Source organism: Artibeus jamaicensis, unplaced genomic scaffold (assembly GCF_021234435.1).
Source record: "Artibeus jamaicensis isolate MK-2021 breed Jamaican fruit bat unplaced genomic scaffold, CSHL_Jam_final contig_923, whole genome shotgun sequence".
Taxonomy (NCBI): Eukaryota; Metazoa; Chordata; class Mammalia; order Chiroptera; family Phyllostomidae; genus Artibeus; species Artibeus jamaicensis.
This window is the reverse complement of record NW_026522014.1, coordinates 3550356-3574947: the sequence shown is the minus strand read 5'-3', so window position 1 is coordinate 3574947 and position 24592 is coordinate 3550356. Positions and strand designations below refer to the sequence as shown.

General features: G+C 39.6%; 1 protein-coding gene across 4 annotated transcripts in view; it reads left to right on the top strand.

Moving 5' to 3' along the window:
- Nucleotides 1-24592, top strand: part of SGCE (sarcoglycan epsilon) — a 69375-nt gene that overhangs the window by 7114 nt on the left and 37669 nt on the right. For 2 of the 4 annotated variants that reach the window (XM_037142780.2, XM_053655092.1), the window contains exons 2-3: nucleotides 11077-11184; nucleotides 24127-24249. In XM_037142780.2, coding sequence (XP_036998675.2) covers nucleotides 11077-11184; nucleotides 24127-24249 — 231 coding nt within the window. The remainder of the gene's footprint in view (nucleotides 1-11076; nucleotides 11185-24126; nucleotides 24250-24592) is intronic. The other 2 variants (XM_053655093.1, XM_037142781.2) reach the window with 1 other exon arrangement.

The window sequence follows — 24592 nt, the reverse complement described above, 5'->3', positions numbered from 1 at the left end:
TTTGGCAATAGGCAATAGAAGTAAAATTGATTTTTTACCTCAGAATGCAAAAAAAAAAAAAAAAAAGAAAAAAGAAAAACATAGCCTGAGGTAGTTTTATTTTTTTTTCTCCTCAGGAAATTGGTGGTCCTCACTAAGCAGTTAAATGACATTGGCTTTTCTCTCCTATGAAAGAGTTAATCAGTGTAGCACCTTTAACATCTTTCATTTTCTGTAGTTAATAGAGTCGATTCTAATCAAAGACCAGTACTGCAGAAGTGGAAACAGAACAGGTTGCTACATGTGCTTATCAAAATTTGAAATGTATGTTATTTTTTCTGTGTAGCTGGTTTACTTCTGGGAGTTTAGCTTACAGATATATTTGTGAAAGGGCTCAAAGATAAAAGTGTAAGGATGTTTATTGTAGTATTGATAGTAATAATGAAAAACTAGAAAAATAGTTGTCCTCTTTACTAAGTAATAATTCTTTTATTCATTTATGTTTTTGATGTCTACTGGTTTTGAGACCCTGTGGGAGTTGCCAGGGAATACGTGGTCCCAGCCACTATGGAGATTTTACACTATTGGTGTTGAGAAAGATTAATCTAATAACCAACCACACATATAGATGTGTCTTTAGAATTATAGTAAGGGCTACAAACACTACTAGGGTTTCTCAGTTGGGGATTTTGCCAGACGGGGGGATTAAGGAAGACTTCTCTGAGGAAGTACTCAGAGCTGAAGGATGAATAAAATTTAGTGGAAAGGGGTGAAGAGGAAAGGTATATTTAATAGAAAAGAAAGACCTGTGTAGAGTCCATGGGGCAGGTTGACAGGGCAAATAGAAGGTGCTGGAATAAGTCTAGTGTGGCTGGAGCTGAGAGAGAAGGGGGAGCACCATATGAAAGGAGGCTAGATAGGAGGTGAGGGAGCAAGTTTTGCAGGACCCGCTAGAACACTTCAAAGAGTGTGATCCTGTGGAAAATCTTTGGAGGGGTTTAAACAGGACAAGATCAGATTCGCATTTCAAACAGAGCACTTTGTCTGCTTTGTTGCAGAAAGGGTTGAAAGGGTCAGGACAGATTGCAGCAGACCAGCTCGAAGGCTATTTTCTGGTTTCGTAATCCAGGTGGAACAGTTGACTCCCTGGGCTGGTGGTGATGAGGTGATAAGGGTAGTAGGGGCATTTTGAAGAGTCAGGAGTAGCAGGGGTGAGTCATGGATTGAATTTGGCCAGGCAGAAGTGTCCAGGACAATTTCATATTTGTGAGGATGCGTGGCGGTGCCATTCACAGGATGAGGAATGCCAGAAGAGGACCAGACTCTAAGGGAAAGATCAGGAGCCCTAGTTTGGACAGGCTGAAGTTGAGGTGCTGCTCAAAAACAAATTGTGATGGAGCCACACACTGTAAAGCTATGCAGCCTTAAAATGCAGTGTCATGTAAACATGTTCAAGAGAGATGCGAAGTGAAAACTGTGTGATCACATTATGCAAGAAAATTATTCGTGTATGTGTAGGTGTGCAAACATGTTTCCAGGTGCACAGAATATGGAAAGGTACAAAGACTATGAAGAGTGGCATTGGAGGGATGGCAATAGATACACGAACGGGGGTTTTCCTATTTTACACCTCCTGGTGGTTCTGTTGGAATGAATTACAATGAAAATGTATGGCTTCCATAAAAAAAAGAAAGAACATTAATGACAGTTTCCAGTAAACAGCCAAGATGAGAGTATTTCTCTTTCAGAGTATTCCCAATTAGAAAACGTTGTAAGCATTAATATATTTTATTTCAAACAGATTTGGCCTCTACAGTTTTACTTCTCTAATCTAGCAGCCCTTACACTTTGCCTTTTAATCTTCCCCTAGATTGCATTATTATAGGTTCCACATAACTTACATATCATTTTGTAGTCTGCCTTTCACTAATTTTATTAATTTCAAAACAGTCCAACATTTTGCTGATGAGGACATTAAATTGCAATGGTTCATGTAATGACCACACATGTTATGTATCCCTTTTGTTACGAGTCCCCCCCCCTCCCGGTGCTCCTTACTCATCTAATATTTCTGAGATAAAATTCAGGTAGCACCTAAAAAATAATATCACAGTAGCCATGCGCAGTGTTGATAGGTACAAAGTGATCATCCTGGTGATCACTTTGTAGGGTATGTAAGTGTCAAATCACTATGTTGTACACTTGAAAATAATATAATATTGTATGTCAGCTATACTTTAATTAAAAAGGAATTTATATTAAAAAATATAGACAGTACCATTTCTGGATAATGGAAACCCAGTAATACTGTAAATGCCTTGGTTGGGCTTTTTGAGTGAGACTACCAGAAGTAGATAACCCTCCCTTTGCCATTAACTTCTATTAAACTGACACTTATTCTTTTATGAACGTTAATTTCCCCTGCCGCCCAGCTTTCACATGGGTAATGCAAAGTTGAATCCTGTGCTCACACAGTTTTGCTTTTGTTGCGTTATTTCCTCAGAATAAACCCCTGAGTTTATGAGAGTCAGAGGGTACAAATACCAGGAGAGCTCGCTTCTTCGTGTGTCGCCCTTCCTTAGAAGGGTTAAACTGCAGCTCGCAGCCAGCACGCCTTGGGCAGTGCTGAATTAAGACCTGCTAAAATGTCATCTTCTTAGCCTTGTGAGAGGCTGCGTAGAGATTAGGCTGGCTGGCACCCCTGGGCTGTTGCTTTTGCTATGAGCATTTACTCCACGGTGCCTTAGAAATATCATCATTTTTTCATGTAACTTACATCCGTGAGAAAAAAGAGAGCACTATATTTTATAATGCCAACTATAGTAACACAGTTTTCATTTGAACATCTGTTTTTTAAAAACCTATAAAGAAATCTAAAATTTTCTTTATATTAATTGAAGATTAAAGGTAATAATCACTCACAGTCTTTGACAACATTACTTGTGCTGCACAGTCTTAGGCACTTTTCTAAGGGTTTTAAATATATTATTTCATTTAATACTCACAGCGCCTCTGTGAAGTGGGCACTCTTCTGCCCCTACCAGATGAGGAAACTGAGGTCCAGAGACACTGACTAACTTGCCCAACAGACAAAAATTGGGATTGAACCCAGATACTCTCTCTCCAGAGGCTGTGGTGTTAAACGCTACTTGTTTGTTCTCCAATTTTATTTCACTCTGCAGCCTCATGTCTTACCTAGCTTGTGCTGAAGTTATAAAAGTCTAATAACTTTTAATTGCATTAAATGATTACTTATGCTGTGCCTTGCCAGGCTCTTCTGTTTTAACAAAGGGTAGAGGCTTCCTACTCTGGCATTCTTGGTTTCAAGTCTTGTTACTGTGCTTCTCATAGGAGTATCTTTTCCTGACTCCCTTCAGAGAGGGGTGAGGAGTCCTCCTCAGCAAATCCTTTTTTTCTCCACAGGTTCCAACTAATGTTTTAACCTTCTGCTTTTAATGAGGGGTGTGTGTGTATGTGTGTGTGTGTGTGTGTATACATAGTGTATGGAATTAATTTCCATGGGTATTACCTCCTTGCAAGCTATTTCTAATCCAGCAGTTCAGGAGAAATTTGTTCTTTTCTGGAAAGAAAAATAAATGGAAGATGATCTACTAGTAATAGTAATAATAATAATGATAATGATATCTTAAATTACCTTAAAAGTATATAGTTTACAAATGGCTTTTCCATTGAAGCATATGGGGGTTGGTCACTGAGGAGACCACAGGAACTTTGGAGTCAGTCAAGAAACGGGTTCAAAATTTAACTCTGGGGGACGCGGTGGCGGTCATGGAGGGAACTGGTACCTCTTTCCAGAAGGACTTCCTCCAAGATGGAGGCGTAGGTGGAAGCACTGCGCCTTCTCACACAATCAAGTTTAAAAACAACAAAGTTTTAGCAACAAAAACGCAGCCAAACCACAGAAAATTGAACTACACGGAAGTCTGACAACAATAAACCCTTCAGCCAAACCGGTAAGAGGGGCAGAGCCAGCAGCAGAGTGGGGTCGGGCAGGAAAGATCCACCAGACAGACCCGGGCATGCGACCCAGGTGCGCCAGCAGCCGTGGGCGGATCCCAGGTGTGGAGAAGCGGGCAGACCCACTGAGGGCTGATCGCAGTCACACATTCGAGCGCAGATAAACCAGTGAAGGAGGGAAGCGGTGAGATAGACCACGCAGGCCCTAGTGGCGGAAAGTGGCAGAGGGGACCGCCATTGTCCCTCTTTAACCCTGCCCCCACATACAGTGTCACAAGCCAGAGACCTGGGTGGCCCCGCCCTGGTGAACACCTCCTCGTACGTAACAGGCATGAACAGATCAAAACATGGCTCAAGAACAACTCAGAGCCCCAGAGCTGATAAATCTAAGTGATGAAGAAATAGCCAGACTTTCAGATGCACAGTTCAAAACACTGGTGATCAGGACGCTCACAGAACTGGTTGATTATAGTCACAAATTAGAGGAACATATGAAGGCTAAACTAATCGAAATGAAGGGAAATGCACAGGAAACCAATAGTGATGGAAAGGAAACTGGGACTCAAATCAAAGGAGTGGACCAGAAAGAGAAAAAAAATGACCAAACAGAAAAGGATGAAGAAACAAGAATTCAAAAAAAGGAGGAGAGGCTTAGGAACCTCCAGGACATCTTTAAACGTTCCAACATCCGAATTATAGGAGTACCAGAAAGGAAAGAGGAACAGCCACAAGTGGAAAACTTATTTGAACAAATAATAAAGGAGAATTTCCCCAATCTGGCAAAGGAAATAGACTTCCAGGAAATCCAGGAAGCTCAGAGAGTCCCAAAGAAGTTGGACCCAAGAAGGAACACACCAAGGCACATCATCATTACATTAGCCAAGATTAAAATGAAAGAGAGAATCCTAGAAGCAGCAAGAGATAAGGGGACAGTCACCTACAAAGGAGTTCCCATCAGACTGTCAGCGTATTTCTCAAAAGAGACCTTACAGGCAAGAAGGGGCTGGAAAGAACTATTCCAAGTCACAAAATTCAAAGACCTACATCCAAAATTGATCTATCCGGAAAAGCTTTCATTTAGAATGGAAGGACAGATAAAGTGCTTCTCAGATAAGATCAAATTCAAGGAGTTCATCATCACCAAGCCCTTATTATATGAAATGTTAAAGGGACTTACCTAAGAAAAAGAAGATAAAAAAGATGAACAGTGAAAGGACAGTAAACTCACAGTTATTAAGAACCACACCTAAAACAAAAGCAAACTAAGTGTACAGCTAGATCAGGAGCATAACCATAGAAATGAAGATCACATGGAGGGTTAGCAACAGGGGAGTGGGAGAAGGAGAGTGGGGGAGAAGGTACAGAAAATGAGTAGCGTAGACGGTAGGTAGAAAATAGATGGGGGGGGCCAAGAATAGTAGGGGAAATATAGAATCTAAAGAACCTGAGACACGTGATCATAAACTAAAGGGGGGGAATGGTGGGGGTGGGGGTGTGCAGGGTGGAGGGGAATAAAGAGGGGAAATAGAACTGTAATGGCATAATCAATAAAATATATTTAAGAAAAGAAATTTTTAAAAAATGTTTCTCTATGTAAAAAAAAAAAAATTTAACTTTGCCACTAACTAAACCTATGACCCGGGATGCGCTACATCATTTCCTAAGACTTCTTATCTTTGTAGAATGGAACTGTCTCCCCTACTTCACAAAGCTGATAACATAAGGATTAATTAGTTAATGTGTACAGAACCCTTAGTGGACTGCCTCTCCCTTAGCACTCAAAACATGGTAGCTAATAATAATGTCAACTAATATTTTGTAGGAGAGAAAAATATGGAAATAAATATGAGACAATTTAAAACATATTATGGATAGTTGCATAAAGGAAGGGAAGAGAGAATGTAGAGGGCAAGTGAGCAGTACAGTGATGTAGGGAATGATGAGGGAAGTGCCGTGGCGGAGGGGGTGGAAGCCATGCACACAGTTTAGGGAAACAAGGTCAGTGTCCCCTTCAGGAAAATATGAATGGACATGAAACATTGGACTCACCTTGGTTCTAAGATGAGCGTATTAATCAGATTAAATTTCACTTGGCATATTCTGCTGTTTACTTGGACAGTGATGTTGGAGTAAGTTATTATTATTTCTATTCCTTGACATTCTGATTAGGTCATCAGCATCAGTCGCTATTCGCAGCTCTTCAGTTGCTTTTATTAAGTAGCAGACTCCTCCCCTAGTTGGCAAATTATTCAGATTTAGGAAAGAGTGATGTCTCTTGAGACAGTGCTTGCCCCAGGCCAGATGAAACCCAGTCATGCTGCTATAGGAATCAGAATGAATCATGGAATTTTAAGAAAAATGTTGAGTATTTTATGATTTCTAGGGGATATAAGGGCATGTCAGCCACCTTTGGATTAATTCCAGCTTCGATGATTTCTGAGAGGGAGCACTGAGGAATTGAATATATAACTTGATATGCTAGCTAATTCTGTGACTGCGTTCTTAGTTGGGGCTGTGTAAACACACTGTACATGTTCTTCTTTGCTTTTGTGTTTATGAATTAGAGCAAAGCTCATAGGCAGGTACAACTGGAGTGTAGGTTTTCACGGGCTCATGAGCACAGTGGAGTTCCTTTCAGGATTTCTGAGGATTGTCCTTTGTCTTTATAAAGAGTCCAAGAGTTAGTCTATACAGGTTGATTTTTTTTACACATTAAAATTAATCTTGAAAAGTTGTATATAGAACATTTGAAAAATTAAGTCACATTTTCCCATTCTAACTAAGCAAACTTGTCACAGAAAAAAAATACTGTGGTCCTTTTTTCTAATGAAACTCAAACTTTAAAGTATTAGCCCTTTTTATGAGTATTCTGTATTCATCAGCGTACAGATTACAGTAATCTTTTTTTGTACAGGAAGATACATTGAGTTGATCCACACCATTAAAAACAAATACTTGTCGCTTTACTGAGATTTGTCCCTCAAGGTGTGGAACTTGAATGTTTAAGCAGACACATCATCTGTGGCATTCTCCTTTAGTGACGTTATCTGGTGGGTAGAGACATAAAAACCTGTCTTTTTATTTAGATTTATTGGGCTGTGGTCTTCTGTGGTCAAAGTAGGACTTTAGATAGATCAATATGAACTTTGAAAAACGAATGTGCTGAAAAAAATGCTGGCCTTAAAATAGAGCGGTATCTATGGCATGTATGAATATTGTTTGATCCTGCCTCTGTTTCATAACAGTTGAGGCACCAGTCAGCCTTGCATTTTGAATCCTGTAAAAGCCAAGTACTCTGTCCTTACACAGGACCTGGAACCCCTGAGCAATGAGATGGAGATTCATGGCCAAGGACACAGAGTAGCGTTAAATCTCATGCTGGGTTAGTTCTAAAAGCCAGGGTGTAGAACAAAAAAATCCAATAGATTTATTCTAGTAATTTCCTTAAGTCACCCTTAAAGTACAATATGTGCAGTTTTGTGTATGTAACTCCGAACAGTAATTCTTATGCACAACATAGTCCGAGAGCCACTGGGCTAGAATAAAGGAGGGGACAACAGGGGTGCTGTCTGCACACTCCAGCTGTTGTTTCTTTCTGGTAACTCCCCAGCCCCTGGAAAAGTGGAGACTTCTAAAGAATCCCACTTGCCTGCAGCATTTACTCCATTCTCCTTTAAGATTTCAGGCTCCTGTGCTCTTCAGACATGTTAATATATTCATTTGGTCAGTAATTTAAAGATGAAACGAGGCAGTAGACACGAAAGCACCTTGTTCGGGGCCAGGTAATGTGTGTGATAGATTTCAGTTGAAGCGTTGCTTGTCCTTGTTATTTGGAAAGTTGTAGAGAAGAATTTGGCCAGCCGCTTCCTGTCTTTCTAGGTTGGGACTCCCCACTGTCCAGCAGTGACTTAACATGTTCTTGAGAATTGGCTGCATCTGCGGGCCAGTTATAGGCAGTGGTGGGTAAAGTTTTCATGTCTGAGCTTTTCATATCAGGCCTACATTTGGCAGATATGATGTGACTCAGGTGACTATTCTATATACCCTTGGGATCTGTAGGTCTCCTCTCGGCCTTCTAGAGTTTAGATTTGTACGTGGTGAAATTGTGTAACCCACCTACCTAAGACTTTCCATGGTGAAATTGCGAATCTGTGTTTTTAAATGTTCTTATTATGTATTTTGGGGTGTATGTAAAGTCCATGTTTTTAGAGAGCTGCCCAGGTGATTCTCATGTAACCAGCATAACCCTGAGAAGTGGGATATTTTGCCATAAGAATCTATGAACATTTCTCACCCTTTTTCAGCTTAAATTATTTAGGAAATGACTAACTGTATTTTTCATGTAGGTTGAAAAGGACATCATTTCAGTTATTAAGTGAATCAGCCATTTATTAGGTGAATCAGCCATAAGATTGACCTTGTAGTAGATATAAAGTTAGTACACTTACGTGTACATATTTTAAAAACTGAATAGCGACCAAGCCAACTGCTTGCTTGGGGTGCTAGAGCCTTTGATTTCCACTCCAAGGTATCTTCTGGAATGATCACCTGAGGTTTTGTTTGCTTGTTTGTTTCTGATAACTTGGGTTTTGAACTTTTTTCCCATTTTGGAAGGTAACTTGGTATTATTCATAATTTAGTATAGGTTCAGAATTTTACTTAAAATTCAGTTTAAAAAGGAAATGTACATTTCATCTTTGAGTTACTGAGATAAGGAGCTCTTTCAACGTTAAGTTTCTTGTACTCCAATAAATGTTTCTGTCGTCACTTGTCCTTACCTTCTTTTTTTAATTTAGTCGTTATTGTATTTTTTCCATTACCATTTAGTTGGCCCCCCACCCATCCCCCCAGCAATCACCACCCTGTTGTCCATGTCCATGAGTCCTTTTTCCTGAATCACTTTTATTTTTTTCATTTTTTATTTATTTTTAATATATTTTATTGATTATGCCATTACAGTTGTCCCATTTCCCCCCTTCATTCCCCTCCACCCTGCACACCCCCTCTCACCCACATTTCCTCCCTTTAGTTCATGTCCATGTGTCATAAGTTCTTTAGCTTCTACATTTCCCACACTACTCTTGCCCTCCCTGTCTATTTTCTCCCCACCGTCTATGCTACTTATTCTCTGTACCTTCTCCCCCCTTCTCCTTCTCCCACTCCCCTGTTGCTAACCCTTCATATGATCTCCATTTCTGTGGCTCTGCTCCTGTTTTAGGTGTCTGCTTAGTTTGCTTTTGTTTTAGGTGTGGTTGTTAATAACTGTGAGTTTACTGTCCTTTCACTGTTCATATTTTTTATCTTCTTTTTCTTAGATAAGTCCCTTTAACATTTCATATAATAAGGGCTGAATCACTTTCTGATTCAGGAAGTCTTTTCTTTACTTGCGTGTGCTTGGTCCCACCTGTTCCAGTGTCTCTCGGATTGTGACTCGTCAGTTATGCTCCTTCCCTGTGTCCTTCATCTCCTTCTGCCTCTTATGTCTTTCCCCCAGCTTATGCACAAAAACCTGTTTCCCCACATGAAAATAACCAGCCCTTCTCTCCACCTTGCTCTGCTTCAGTCCGCCATATTATTTTATATCTGTTTCTCCATTCTGCCCAGTGTTCTTGAAAGATTCACTATATTTGCTACCTCTACACCTTGCTTCTACCCTCACTGCTTTATTGGAACTCCACGTTAAAGGAGTCACTAGTGATTCTCATTTTCCACATCTTGCTGTCTTTTCTAAGTTCCCATCAAGCTCTGACCTTTTGCAGTATTTGAGGATGCTAATCACACTCTCTGTGTTGACATCTCTTCCATGGACATATGTGACACTTCAGGCTCAGCTGTCTAGCCTCTGTGATTGCTTGTTTTTTACTTTGCTGAATCATCCTCTGCTTTTGCTATGTGAATGTATTTATTAACACGTTCTTCTGCCTTTGCTGTCCTTTTCACTTTTGTGCATTCCTCTTTGCTGTATTTCAGCTCTAGGAGCTAGGGCAAATCCATGGGGTACACCCTAGGGAGTTCTTGGTATGAACCCAGAGGATAATACCTGAGACACAGAGGAAGGGAGACCCAATGTCAAAAATGGGGCTTGGATATCAAATCTGGAAGATAAGGATGACAAATGGGAAAGTAAACAGTAACACTGGTAATTCGTTTGATAGGAAATAGGGTAGACATATGGTCAAGAGCATAAATGTGTATTTTCTCCAGATCACTTGGTACATGAGGGCCTAATGCGTGTTACCTGGGAGTATGATCTTTTTAAGGAATTGCACTGGGGGTTTGGGTTCAACAGTTACTTCTCTGCAGAGGGAACCTCAACTCTGCATCTGAAGGACCGTTAGATTCTCCCATGAACCAGACATCTAGTTCATCTTCCTCTTGGATAGTTTCACCTGAATACGTAACTGGTCTCCCAAGTTTAACATATTCCAAATGAAATGTATTATCTTTATCTTGAGGTCAACTTCTTTTGGGGGGAGACTCCTAATATATCATTTTTCTGTCATTCTGAACCAAAAATCCAAAGCCATTGGATGGGTTCTCCTAGTCCACGTCCAGCAATTAAGAAGTATTGTCAGTATTATCTCCGTGATGCCTTGCCACTGGCCCTGCCTTTTGCTTCAACTGCTGATTTATGGGATGACTGCTACTTAACACTCCAGAGATGGCCCCCCCTCCATTGAGTATCCTTTTACCCCAATTCTATTCATTACTGCCAAAGTAATGTTTCCAAAACTGAACTGTGAATCTAGAAGACAATTTAAACTTATCATAACATTCCTAGCCAGAGATAATTGCTTCCCCCTTGGTGTTTCTGTAGCATTGAATGCTTTCTACCATTCTGTATTTATGTGTGAATAATATATATACTCTATTATGTATTATGTATATATTGCTATATGTGAATTATAAATCCCTGGCCCATGGGGGGCAGGAACTGTACCTTATTTACCTGCGATCATAATATATTCCTTTCATTGACATGCAAGAAATATTTATTGAATGGAATTAAACAGCTAGCGGGGCTGCAAGAAATCTGATGTCAATAGTAGGTGATCTATGAAAGTCATTTTTGATTTAACATTAATTTCACTTTTTGTGCATTTGTTTTATTCTGAAAAGCTTTATTATTAAGCCTTGCTGATGGCATAAGTGGAACAGTTAACTGGAAGACCAAACAGGCCAACAGTTTTATTATCGGCAGAAAAATGGCTGTTGGGAAGAAGCATGGTGAGTTTAGGTGGTAAATCTCAACCCCTTTGGGGGAGTCAACTCAATGTCTACTTCCATTATGCCTTTTTCTTTTTTTAGTCACATGTGGATATTTTTTTAAACCAGTTTGAAAAAATAATATTTTGTTTTTCTAATCTTCTAAAACTTCTGATTCTCTATGTTCTTAATCCACTATTTTCCCTTTTTTTAAACTAAAATAATTTTATGTTTTTAACCTATTGTTGCCCCTTATCCAGTCACTGGCTTACCACTTATAAAAATTGTCCCAGTCTGGCTATTATAACAATATACTTACCACATTGAAAGACGGTAAAATGTACACTTAACATAAATCTTTTTAAAACCGTATTTCCATAACCTTAGAAAAATGGTCATAAAATATTTTGGCTAATTGTGAGTGATTTTTTTGAGTGACTTTTGTGCAAAACCATATTGATATGTTTTGCTGTTAATTAGATGGCACTTATTTTGTATTGGAAAGATGAGCCGACCCTTAAATGATTGATTGTTCTTTCTAAATTCTTCTTTCATATGTATAAATGTATCTATTGGCAGCATCCTGGGACCTTAGAAATACTGCATTTTATCAGGGAGAAAAACTCAGTAACCTAAATAATAGTTGTTTTCAAAATATCAATTATTACCACAGCTTTCAGTTAGTATTTTATTTCTTGTTTATTTGCCTTTATGTTCCCTCTTACTCCTCACCACTACCAACACACACACATACACACACACACAATTTCAACTGTGTGTAGTCATGAACGTTCATAACTTTGGGGCAACGAAAGTGTCTATAAAAATGACAATTTTAAAATATTTTAAAAACAGTAGTAATTTATGAGCCAAAATGGCCTCACTGCCAAATAAACCCCCCTAGGTACCTAGTAGAAGTGATTTTTGGCTTATCCCATTTTCTTTATCTGCCCCTTCAGTTGGGGTCACTGACTCTTTCCCAGCTAACACCAAATTATCCCCTGGCTGGAATCCTCAAGCCCCAGATCTGCTTTATAGAAAGACAAAACTTCTGAAAGTCTCTTTTACCCCTCTTCTTTACAAATCTACACATGCCATTGCTGATAGCAATAAAAAAATACTAAGTTTTATAATAGTAACTTCACATGAACATGGGAAAATGTGTTGTAAAAAGCACTAGATCCATTGTTCCAGGACCTGTGCCCATCACCTGTAGTCCATGCCCTACTTTCTCCTCAGATTTTCTCGTGAGATTCCCTCTGATTTCTCTGAGGAAATCACCCCTAACTACCCTTCTCTGGCTGCTTCCTTAATCAAGTTGAAGGCCTTCAGCTTCTTTGGTACGTCCGGTCTTTCTGGTCATGGTCATCAGATGGCCCTCAGTGTTGCCATCTGCAGTGTGCTTCTGCTCTGTCACCTCTCAGAGACGTGGGACCTGCTCTGATTCTTGTGCCTGACTCGAGATCCCAAAGACTCTTCTTCTGGACTTGACACCAATTTTACACTAACTTGCAGTTATCATTTGCTTCAGTTTCTTCTCTTTAACTTTGATCCCTAGTACTGCTGTCCTTTTGAGCTTGTCCCTCTGTTTCCTATTTGAATTGCCAAAAGGTACTCTCTAACCAGCCGTGAAACACAGTTGAGTCATCTACTGTGAGGCTGTTCTTCAAGAAATTCACTACTCCAAGACCCTTACATATAAAGGTACTTGTCTCTTCCTATTTCAAACTTCACGCAGCTGTTGGACCGCAAACTGATGTTCTTCTTGGGATCTGAGTGGTACCTGTAGTTTTCAAAATAGAAATGATCAATGCATCTTGAACCTACTGAAGTAACTCATTCAGGTTACAGCATTTCTGGTATTTCTTCAGTTTCTTCTGAACTCATCCTTTAACTTCTTCTCCCTCTCTGGTCTCTTCATTCAATTTAAATTCTACCATTATGGTTATTTATTATCAAAATATACAGAGAGCAATTAAGTTTCATCAAAATTGTTTCTAGCAGCTTACTGTATTTAGCAAGGGCACTAAATTTTCTTAAAAATCCTCACCCAAGGACATTTTTTTCATTGCTTTATAAGAGAGGGAGGGGGCAGCGGGGGAGAGAGAGAAAGAGAGGTGAGAGAGAAACATGGGTTGGTTGTCTTCTGGAGCACACCCCCCACAACCAGGGATCGAATCCACAACCTAAGTGTACTCCCTGCAGGAATCAAACCCACAACCTTTTGATGTGCCAACTAATTGAGCCACATTGGCCAGGGCTAGCAGGGGCATTTTAAATGCTATCTCAGATCTATCAAATGCACTGTGAGATTTTTTAAAATCCTCATTCCAGGGTATGTTTTATGGATTTTAGAGAGAGAGAGGAAAGGGGTGTGGGGGAGAGAGGGAGAGAGGGAGGTGGAGCAGAGAGAGAGAGAGAGAGACATTGATCGGCTGCCTCCCACACATGCCCCACCTGGGGATGGAACCCACAACCTTTTGATGAATGGGACGATGCCCCAAACAACTGAGCCACCTGGCCAAGGCTGTGAGATGTTCTTGACCATGAATCCCAGCCATCTGTGTTTGGCAATTTCAAGAGAGCACAAAAGATTGTAAGAGCATTTAAATAGGAAAATAAGTTTAGCAATTGTATTTTTTTGTAACTTTCTTTTTTTTAATTTATTTTATTGACTATGCTATTACAGTTGTCCCAATTTTTCCCCCTTTGCTTCCTCTCCACCTGGTAGTCCCTTCCCTCCAGCATTCCCCTCCACCTCCCCACCCTTAGTTCATGTCCATGGGCCGTGCATATAAGTTCTTTGGCTTCTCCATTTCCTATACTATTCCTAACACCCCCCCCCATCTATTTTTGTACCTACCGATTATGATTCTTAATCCCTGCACCTTTTCCTTCATTAGCCCCCTTCCCCCACCCAGCTGATAATGCTTCAAATGATCTCTGTATCAATGGTTCTGTTCCTGTTCTGATTCTTTGCTTCGTTTGTGTTTTTTTTAGATTAAGTTGTTGACAATTGTGAATTTGTTGCCTTTTTAATGTTAATAGTTTTGGTCTTCTTTTTTTTAAAATAAGTCCCTTTAACATTTCATGTAATAATGGTTGGTGATGGCTAACTCCTTTACCTTTATTTTGTCTGGGAAGCACTAACTGCCCTTCCATTCTAAAAGCTTTGCTGGAGAGACGAATCCAGGTTGTAGGTCCTTGGTTTTCATCACTTTGAATACTTCTTTCCAGCCCCTTTTAGCCTGCAAAGTTTCTTATGAGAAATCAGCTGATAGTCATATGGGAACTCCTTTGTAGATAACTCTCGGCTTTTCTCTTGCTGCTTTTAAGATTCTCTCTTTATCTTTAACCTTTGACATTTTACTTATGATATGTCTTGGTGTAGTCCTCTTTGGGTCTAACCTGTTGAGGACTGTCTTTACTTTCTGGACTTGTACATCTATTTCCTTTGCCAAATTGGGGAAGTTTTCTTTTATTATTTTTTCAAATAAGTTTTCAGTTTCTTGCACTTCCTCTTTTCCTTCTGCTACCCCTGTGATTTGGTGTTGGTACATTTGGAGATGTCTTTAGTGGGTTCTTATACTATCCTCATTTTTGTTCATTTGTTTTTCTCCTTGCTGTTCTGGTTAAATGCTTATTTCTTCCTCATGTTCCAGATTGTTGATTTGAATCCTGTTGTCCTCCACTCCACTGATGGTTCCCGTAGATTATTCTTTATTTCACTTAGTGTAACCTTCATTTTTGCCTCTATGTTGTTCCCATACTCGGTTCCTTGAGCATCCTGATCACCCATGTTTTGAACTCTGAATCTGAGAGGTTGAGTATCTCTGTTTTGTTTAGTTCTTTTTCTGGTTTTTTGTTCTGTTCTTTCATTTGGGCCATATTTCTTTGTCTCCTCAATTTGGCAGCCTCCTTGTGTTTGTTTCGGTGTATTAGGTAGAGCTGCTTTAACTTCCTGTCTTAGTAGTGTGGTCTGTTGTAGAAAAGGCCCCTGTAAATTGTGTGGGGTGGAGTAATCACCAGGTAATCACCAGGTTGGGGCAACCTACTTCGCCGCCTTGTGGCTCTGTGTAGGCAGAAGGCTCGTAGAGGGGACATTGCCTGTGCCTGGCTTCTAGAGGTTTGCCCAGCACTTGCCCCATTTCCAGTTACTTCACCCACATCCTATATGTGACTAATGCCCTTCCAGCTGTTGCTATGGTGTGAATCCCAGAGCAGGTGGGTTTATATACGTTTTGAGTCTCTGCAGGCCCTTTAAGCCTAGTCTCCTGAAAATCTGGCAGTCTCTTCCACCATTCCAACCCCCACTGGTTTTTATAGCCAGAAATTATGGGGATTTATCTTCCATGCACCGACCAGAATCCTGGGCTGTGCAGTCTGGCCTGGGGCTGGGATCACTCACTCCCACGGTATCCCTCCTTATTTTTTCCACCATACATGAATGTGGAATTGTTTATTCCACCACCGTTGCTACTCCTTTGTGCTGTACTGCATCTCCATGCTGCTCTGCCCATCTCTACAACTCCACCCCTCCTACCCATCTGGAAGAATGTCACTTTTTTTATTCCTTGGTTGTCACACTTCTATACAGCTCAATTTTCTAATGGTTTTGGGTGTTATTTGTTTTGAGATCTTGTAATTCTTTCTATGGTTGTGCGAAGAGGCAAAGCGTGTCTACCTATGCCTCCATTTTGACCGAAGTCAACCTTTCTTTTCATATAATGTCCCAATTCTTCATTTTAGCAGTGGAGTGGTGCCTTATCTGAAATAGGATTTTGAGGAATTTCAATGTCTCAAACCAACACTTTTGGTATCATTCTATCCCAATATACATGAAGTAGTTGCAAAAATCAGGAAGAACACTCTAAATATGGATTCCTTTTTCTTTTTTTATGGTGGGGGTAGAGGAACTTAATTTAACCCTGGAATAATTTAAATAAAAAGGAATAAGCCTTTGCATTACTCATTTACATACTTTACTTAAACATCTTCAAATTCTTTTTATTTAGGGCAACTCATGTTCTAAAATGGGTTAGCTTTAGGTTCACTGATAAACTTCTATTGCTTTTTTCCCTAAGAAACAAAGAGAAAGTCAAAGTGATCATGAGCTGATTTCCTAATTATTTTCATCTTAAATGTTTACGTTTGATTGGACATTTATGGGAACGAAGTAATATGTACAAATAATTCCATGGACTTCTCTGTTGCCATCTTAAAGGAGGCTCTTCCTTAGCTTACTGACATAGTCGAGAGACTGTGTGCTTGAAGACAGAAATATCTCTCTAGATGCCTTTCTTCCCCTCTTTTGTTGGAGAGGAGCAGGAAGTACTCTTAAGGCTTCAAATGTGTTCTTTGCCTCTGAAAAGTGGCAGAGTTGGGAGGAAGGATCACCACATTCTGGGACTTCAAAAGACCATCTGCCGGAGATGTTTCTCTTTCTAGGCTTTGGCTTTCAGGGCTGTAAGGTCTCCTTCTAAACTTCAAGATTTTTCTTTCTTTAGACAAAAGAAACTCCAGGCTTGTTTCTTGAAAGCATTTTTGTCAACTCACTTTTTCCAGTGGTGCAGTATAATTATGATAATTTTGTGAAATAACAGAACAAACTTAGATTATTTGGTCAAATTTTGATTCATCATAAAAACAAAAGAGATAAGTAAGTTAAGGTGTTATGCAACCTAACTAGCTTCCTGTAGTGGGTTTTAATAATATAATGCACAGCATCCAAATGTATCACTTTATGTTTTCAAATGAAATATCTATTACCTGGGTTCAAGTCCTGGCTCTTCCTCTTATCAGTCTTATGGCCTTGAATCTGTCAGTCTCACTGGGTTCAATTTGGTTATCTTTAAAATGAAGGACTGAACTCTTCAGGAGAGCAAATGCATGCCAACTCCAGTTGGTGGTATCTGTCAAGAATTCTGAGTTAAGCAGAATGATGCAGCCATATCCCAGTAGGAAATACACTATGATCTGTCCCTTAGTAGAGAAAGATATTTAGCAGGGCCAGGCAGGATGTCATCAAAAACCCTTTTCAACTGCAGTGTTCTATGAGATTAAGTTTATTGGGCACCAGTTCATAATGGTTTGCAACCACTTTCCAAATGAGATTTAAGGGAAAAAAAACAGCACAAACAAACACATTACTATTATATGAAAAATCAAGAAATTTCACCCAATTTAGAAAAATGGTTTTGTTAAGTGGATTTAGTTGGGAGAAGAGAAGATAGCATAAAGAAACCCACTGATTTTGGTAGAAAAGGGCCCAAGTAGTAGTTTCTCTTCTGCCTTGTGAAGGAAAGTGACCCTATCTCTGAAGAATGAAAGTTAGAAAGACAGTTTAATGCCTTCTCTGTGATGAATTCTGTAGTTGAGGCATGGACTATTGTGGCTAAAATAAAAACGGTAACTGACCACCTACCCCCCCCACCCACACTACCCCCCACCCAGTGAATGGCCTGCAGCACTTTGATGTTGAGTGAACTCATAGGTAAAGAGAAGACTGTGAGGAAAGCTTCCGTTTCAAAGCCAAGGTTTTGAAAGCTGGATTGATAAAACACAAGGTAAATCTTAGGGGTGGGGGGGAGCAAAACATTGGTTGTGTACCTGGCTGGATATTGATGTGTCTCAAAATATTTTTCCACAGCAGTTATTTAATTTGGCGATTAAATTTCAGTTTGACTATAGAAATAACACATTAAACCATAAATTAGGGAGGTGACCATAAATATATCAGCCTTGGAAAACTCTGAAATGGGTTCTCTTGGTGCAGAGATAGCAAATGGGATTCATCTCATAATCAGTTCCAGTGAGTTGGTGGCAGTTTCTTGGAATGAGAATACAGATGCTCTGAGGCTCATAAATGAGCTTCTCACGGTTAAAACTATAAAATGTAACACGAGCCTTATTTTTCCTGTCAGTACTTACAAGTTTTCATTATCAGGGATGTTCCTATAGTTGGATAAGTTAAACAGCTGTATTTTGGGTATAACTTTCTTTTTAAATAGTATTCCAATTCTTAACTTTTGCTTGGGCCTGGCAATTCTTTTGTAAATAGGATGTTGAGGAATCGGGATGTCGTGATTGCTTAGGCACGAGCTTATTTTACATGCCGTACCAGGTAAGTGGCTGTTCAGTATTATCTTTATGTCTTAAACATTTTTAAAAGTCTTACTATTCTTATCCAGAATTATTTCCCAGATAATACTTACTATTAAGACAGTACTATGAGCAGTTGGTACTGTCATATCCACTACATTGTCTAAGTAATTTACACCCATAAAGCAACCTTGTTATGCTCACCAATGATTAGCTTACATCGTCAACCTCTACACATGAGAGACAGATTACAAAACCGAAATGCTTTTGAAAACAGACTTTAATTTCTTATTATTACATTACTTATTAATTATAATTTTATAATATTCTTAGGCCGGTTTAGCTACTGCTAAAGGTAATAGATCCCTTAATCAATAGATCTCTTTGTTTAAATTATGCATTATATTTCACACACATCAAATGTGTAAGAAATTATTTTATACAACACATTGAATTCATTCATTTTGATGTGACAGTTCATATTTATGGAAGAGATGAACTGAATTAAGACTTTCTAGAGTATACTTATTTGTTTCCAAATGCACACGTGGAGTTCACACTGCCATCTCCGCAAGTAACGCCTGTATCCCAGCTGTAGCAAGATCATTTATTCCGAAGTGTACTGCGTCAACTAAGAATGAGGGTACATGCCACAGCAGGGTCTTCGGGGCAAAACTAGGTGCTCCAGGTGCAGGCTCCTGTGTCTCACATCTAGCAGAGCGTGCGTTGAGGCAGTACCAGTTTGCTCCTGCTTTAACACGCAAGCCCACCTCCTTCGGTAGGCTGCTTTCTAAGCCTGCAGCAGGGTAATAGTGGCAAATTAGAAAGGCTCGACAAGCTGATATAGGGAACATACTGATGGCAATCAGAGATGACAGCTGACAACTTGTCCTCAGATGAGAAAAGAGAAAATCTATAAAACAACACAGCCTTAAAAAGCATTCGCTAACTAGGACCCGCTAGCGCTAGTGTGATCGGTAAATGACAAAGCAACCAGACGGTCCGTGAGGGTGTCGCCGTGTAACAGAACAGAGTGCAATAATTGATGTGCCAAGTGACGATCTTCTGCCGTCGTGAAAAAGGATCGACCGCCGAGTACTTTGGAAAACTTGGTCTTCTGACATGGTTCTTTCCTGGGGTTCCTGGTAACTAAGGTTTCACGGAATTTTCTTAAACCATGAAAATTAGTCATTGATATAAAGGGGCCCTTTGAAGTGATTAATTTGTCGATAACTCATCTATGAGAGAAATATACACATAATAGGTACCTAATAAAGGTCACTTGGACATGAATATGAACTGACTTCTCAAAGATTTCAGAGGAAGGACGACTTTAAGATGGAAAGGTAACCTTACACTCAGCAACTGATTTATCCTTATAGCCTTATACTTGTTCTTGGTGATACAGAAAAAGGTAAGTGTTCTCTGGACTGTTTTTTTAGAGAAGAGACTTTGTATGTGCCTGTATGCCATTAAAAATAATCATTGTAATAATTGTTATGTGCTATAGCTTCATCAGCAACGAACTACCATAATCCTTTCAAAATGTAATGTTTACTAAATACGTCCAAATTTGTTTTTGTTTTTAAGTAATTGTAAAGAAGCAGACCCTCATATTTTCATGACAGTGTTGCTCCCATAGGGAGAGAATGTCAAATGGACTAATAAAAGAAAACAGGATGCTATTTAGCTGGAATGAAGGCCTCCTTTATTGCTGTTGCCATCATCATCGGCTCCCTGGTTCTTGGCTCTCTGCTGTAACATAATATGTATTGTTGATACAGTCTGCAGTTTCTGTACCTTATGACGAACATGGTGCAGCTTTGTGAAAAGATTTTGCTAGCATGGTAACAAGGGACATTGGCACTACATTTAGAGAGTGTGAAATAATTACTCTGGCCATGCCTGAATACCCTTTCATTCTTCTCAACTGAGATATGTAATTTTTCCTTTAGAAAAATCTGTTATGACTATGGCTTCGGTTTTTAATCTTGGCAAGGCTGGCTACGCTTGCTGTTTGAAGATCATGTTTTTGAGCCCATGTGAGTTGAACTTTTGGTGTATTTGTTTTTCCCATTAATGGTGATGGATTTGCACAGATTTAGCCACACAGTGGTTTCCAGTTTCATTTGTGTCCAGTGGCATGGGTTTGCAGAGGTAATGGATTTGCAGCTGGAGGCTCTTGCAAAGCCCTGTGATACACAGGCTACAGACCCTGTGGCCTCAGCTTGATTATCATGGCACTGTACACATGGATATTTCAGAGATGATTAGATTTTGGTACTGTGGATTCTTAGAGTGTTTAAATTTTGATTTTCAAGACTTGCTTTTAAGGAAAACGATATGTATCAAGCTTACTGTTTGTGAGTAGTACCTAGACATAGGAGAGTGCGACGTGTCAATCACAGCCTTTGTGGGTGCTGGTGCAGATCTCATCTGCATTGTGTACATAGCTCGTGTTTAGAAGAACAGCCTAATTCTCTGTGTCATTTGTTGTGTTCAAAAGGAAGTGAGGTGTAACTACTGCCCAAATAGCCTCTGTTGAGGAGCTATTTGTTTACAAGTTAACAAACTGGAAAGGGTACTGTAAGGGAAAGATGTGGGTACTTGTATAATTTAAACTGGTACTACAGAAAGGAAGTATTACTTTCACAAACAAAACACAGTGGGTTAGTCATTTTCCATTTTTGAATGATGAATGTGTCATACATCTGTATCGTGTTTTTCTCCAAGTGAAGGATGTCCTATATACTTAAAGCGAAGCGGGCTTCACTGTGGAGTTGCCAGGGTAACTGACCGGCAAGCAGGTTGCAGATTGCAGACGGGCAACAGAGTGCATGTGAATAAAGAGGTGCACGTGTCCTCTTACAACCCAGGAGGGCCGTGGCGGACTGTGGTTTGGCGCTGCAGATCGCAGCGGTGTTTTTCATGAAAGCAGAAACGAGATCGATGTTCTTTGCCAGTCCTTGAAGTGAGGTGTTCTGCAGGAGTAGGTACGCTTTCATGGTTTTACTTCAGGACCTGCCAAGGGCTATATAGAAAATAAAATCATTTCAATATTTATTTCTTTGTTTGTTTGTTCAGTGTATTTTTAGACAGAAAGAGGAAGGGAGAGAGAGACAGGAAAAAAACCCATTGATTTTGTTATTCCTTTATTTATGCATTCATTGGTTGACTCTTGTATGTTCCCTGACTGAGGATCAAACCCCAACCTTGGCGTATCGCCACAACACTCTAAGCAACTGAGCTACTTGGCCAGGTCTTCAGGACTATTTAATGAGGACAACATTTCTTTTTGCTTATAAGCTAGCTCTCACCCCCTTATGGAAGCCAAAAACTAAGGGAAAGTGTTAGTAATTCATAATGTAAATGGAGGAAGGTAACACAGAAACTGCTACATGCATATGAGAACTTATCACAAAATTGAAATTGAAATCGCATACTGTACATATTTAGTCCATAAACAGGAGACCTTTGTTTACCTCTACAGTGCTTGTTTTGGAACGAATTCATCTATTCACTAGGCGTTGCTAAAGTCATTCAAACATTGCCACATACCTTTTAGGTGCTGAGAAAATCATGAAGGTAAGTAAAATTTAGTGCTGAACTTCAAGGTGTTTTTAATCTCCAGAAGGAGTAAATTAGATAAACTCTGAAGAGATTTCTTTAGATTATTCAAACCATTCCTGTGCTCTGGATGTAGGATTGTGATCTACATGTAAACTCTCTCTTACCTGTAGCATGTAACGACTGCTCCGCAGCAGTTCGCAGCTCTCCGTGATTTGACTCTCCTTCCCACTGTTTCTCCCTACCCTAAATATACCCCAAGGTCTAGCATCACTGGTTTCATTTCCTTCCTTGGAAGAACCCCACAGTTGTATCATGCACACACAGTCACTGCAGAAATTCCCGAATTCCCCATCTCTGCATTTCAGAATCTTGCTAGTACTTTAAAAACCATATTGAATTCTACTTCTTTAAAAAAAAGATTTTAATTGTTTCTTTTTAGAGAGAGGGAAAGGAAGGGAGAAAGAGAGGGAGAGAAACATTGATGTGAGGGAGAAACATCCATCAGTTGCTTCGTGTATGTGCTCCAGCCAGGGACTGAACCCGAAACCCAGGCACGTGCCCAGACCAGGAGTTGAACCGGTGACCTTTCCTTTGTGAGACATTGGTCCAACAGTCAGGGCCACACCAATCAGGGCTTGAATTCTACTTTTTACACAAACCTTTTCCAGCTCTTTCTAGCCTCTGTTGCTCCTCACCATTTCCGCAGATACTGTCAGAGCAGTTCATTCCTCTGGGAGCGGGCCCAGTTAGGTGGGCATTGGTCTCCCACACCAAGTGGTGAACTCGAGAAAGGCTGGGCCTGGGTCCCCTCCATCTCTGCATTCTCCACAGCACTTTGCATTCCAGGGGTGTTATGATATTCAGCTGGTGAGAAATCTCAGATTCTCCTCATGGTTTTTCTGTGATTCATACACCCGCATTTTGGAATGGGACAATTTTCCCTGGTGAGTGAATTGTTCTTGGGTCAAAACTGGGTGCTCTAAATGCCACAGGGAGACCTACTTGTGGACATTCGTACAAAAGAAGTCGGGAAAGAACGAGTCTCTCTATGTACCCAGGTTAAACGTAACTTGCAGTTTCCTTCCCTCCATTGCATAACCTTTGAAGTTATGTTTTAGTAATAAAGCTATGTATACGTGAAGCTACAAGCCAAATATTTTTAGTTTAGTTTTACATTTTTGGCAGCCATCCACAGAACTTGCAGGGACAAGTTTTCAGAGATAAAGAAACATTTTGTGGGAGTTCCTGTTTTTATGCTGAAAAATCGACTGTCAGTGATCTTGCCGTGCAGAGCTTTTAGTTAGTTGTGAGCTTGAAGTGAGCAGCATTTGGGTTCCGAAGGTTAATTACTACATTTACAAATCCATCAGTGATTAAGAGAAATAACTGGCCTGATAGGGTTTATCTGTTAAAAAATTGCAGCCACTAGCCAGTCAGGAAATAGAAAACCCAAAGAGATGGGACAGGTGACGAGGGTAATGGCAGTAATATGTTGGCGGAGACGCTGATATCAGAGAAAAAACAACAGGCGGAGAACGAATCAAGCCCGTTTGGCCATTTCAGTGCACTGCCGTCCTGTGTCTTAGTAACCAGTACATTGTCCAATCTGCCCTACTTCCCTTAAAGCAGTTGTTGGCACTGAGTTCTACCATGTAATTGTTATTGCTTTAGGGTGTAGGATTATACTGCATGAATTATTAAATGTCACAATCGGGTAAAATGGAATAACTCATTTCTAGGAGAGTTATGGGAAATAACACTCAGAAAAAGTATCACTGCATTATTATAAGTATAGATGAAAGTTGCCGTACATATATTGAATATGTACTTTCATGTGCTTTGTGTAGTGAACACTTAATACAGTATAGATTCTGACCATTAAAAATTATTCTTTATATTTGCTTTGAAAAAAATGTAAAAAAAAACCTGTAGCAATTATGTAGTTGGTCAGTTCTTATCATGTATTTTGTGGGTAATAATTTCAACAAAAATTATCATTACAATAAAGATATTATTAATGTTGTCACTACTTAATAACAATTTAAAATATTAAAATATGCATAATTTTGCTTACATAGTATTTAAAAAGTATCTAAAAATGCCAAGTTTAAAGAGTTGTCTGATGCTTTGCCCTAAAATCACTTCCCTTTAAACAAACTTCTTAACAATGTCTTGCATGTTGCTTCAGTTTTCCCAGAAGTTTTTACATAGGGAAACCCTTCGTTACAGTGGAGGTGAATTATCTGAAGTGGATCTCATTATTTGTCTTTTATCTTTCCTCTTCATTTGCAGTGTACACCATCTTCTCGAAGGTGCACTCTGATCGGGACGTGTACCCATCTGCTGGCGTCCTCTTTGTTCACGTTTTGGAAAGAGAGTCTTTTAAGGGAGAATTCCCACCTTACCCCAAACCTGGTATGTCCTGAGTGTGCGGGGAAAAGAGTGGTTAATTTACTAGTTTTTTCTTTTTGTTCAGCGTGCATCATCTAGATGATATGTGATAAAATCTTGGTAACGTTATTTGAAAGGGGCTGGGTGCGTGATAAATTCATTGTTGCAAGATACTTTCCATTTTAAGATTAGAAACTTAATTACAGAAGGGAATAATTTATTTTCAGTTTTAAAGAAAGCATATTTTTGGTTTCCTAGCCTTGAGTTTTGTGCTTCTGACAAATGATCTACCTATATTTACATAGAAATAATTATAGTTGTACAGTTATGACTTTTGATATTAAAACTTGGAATCTTACATAATATG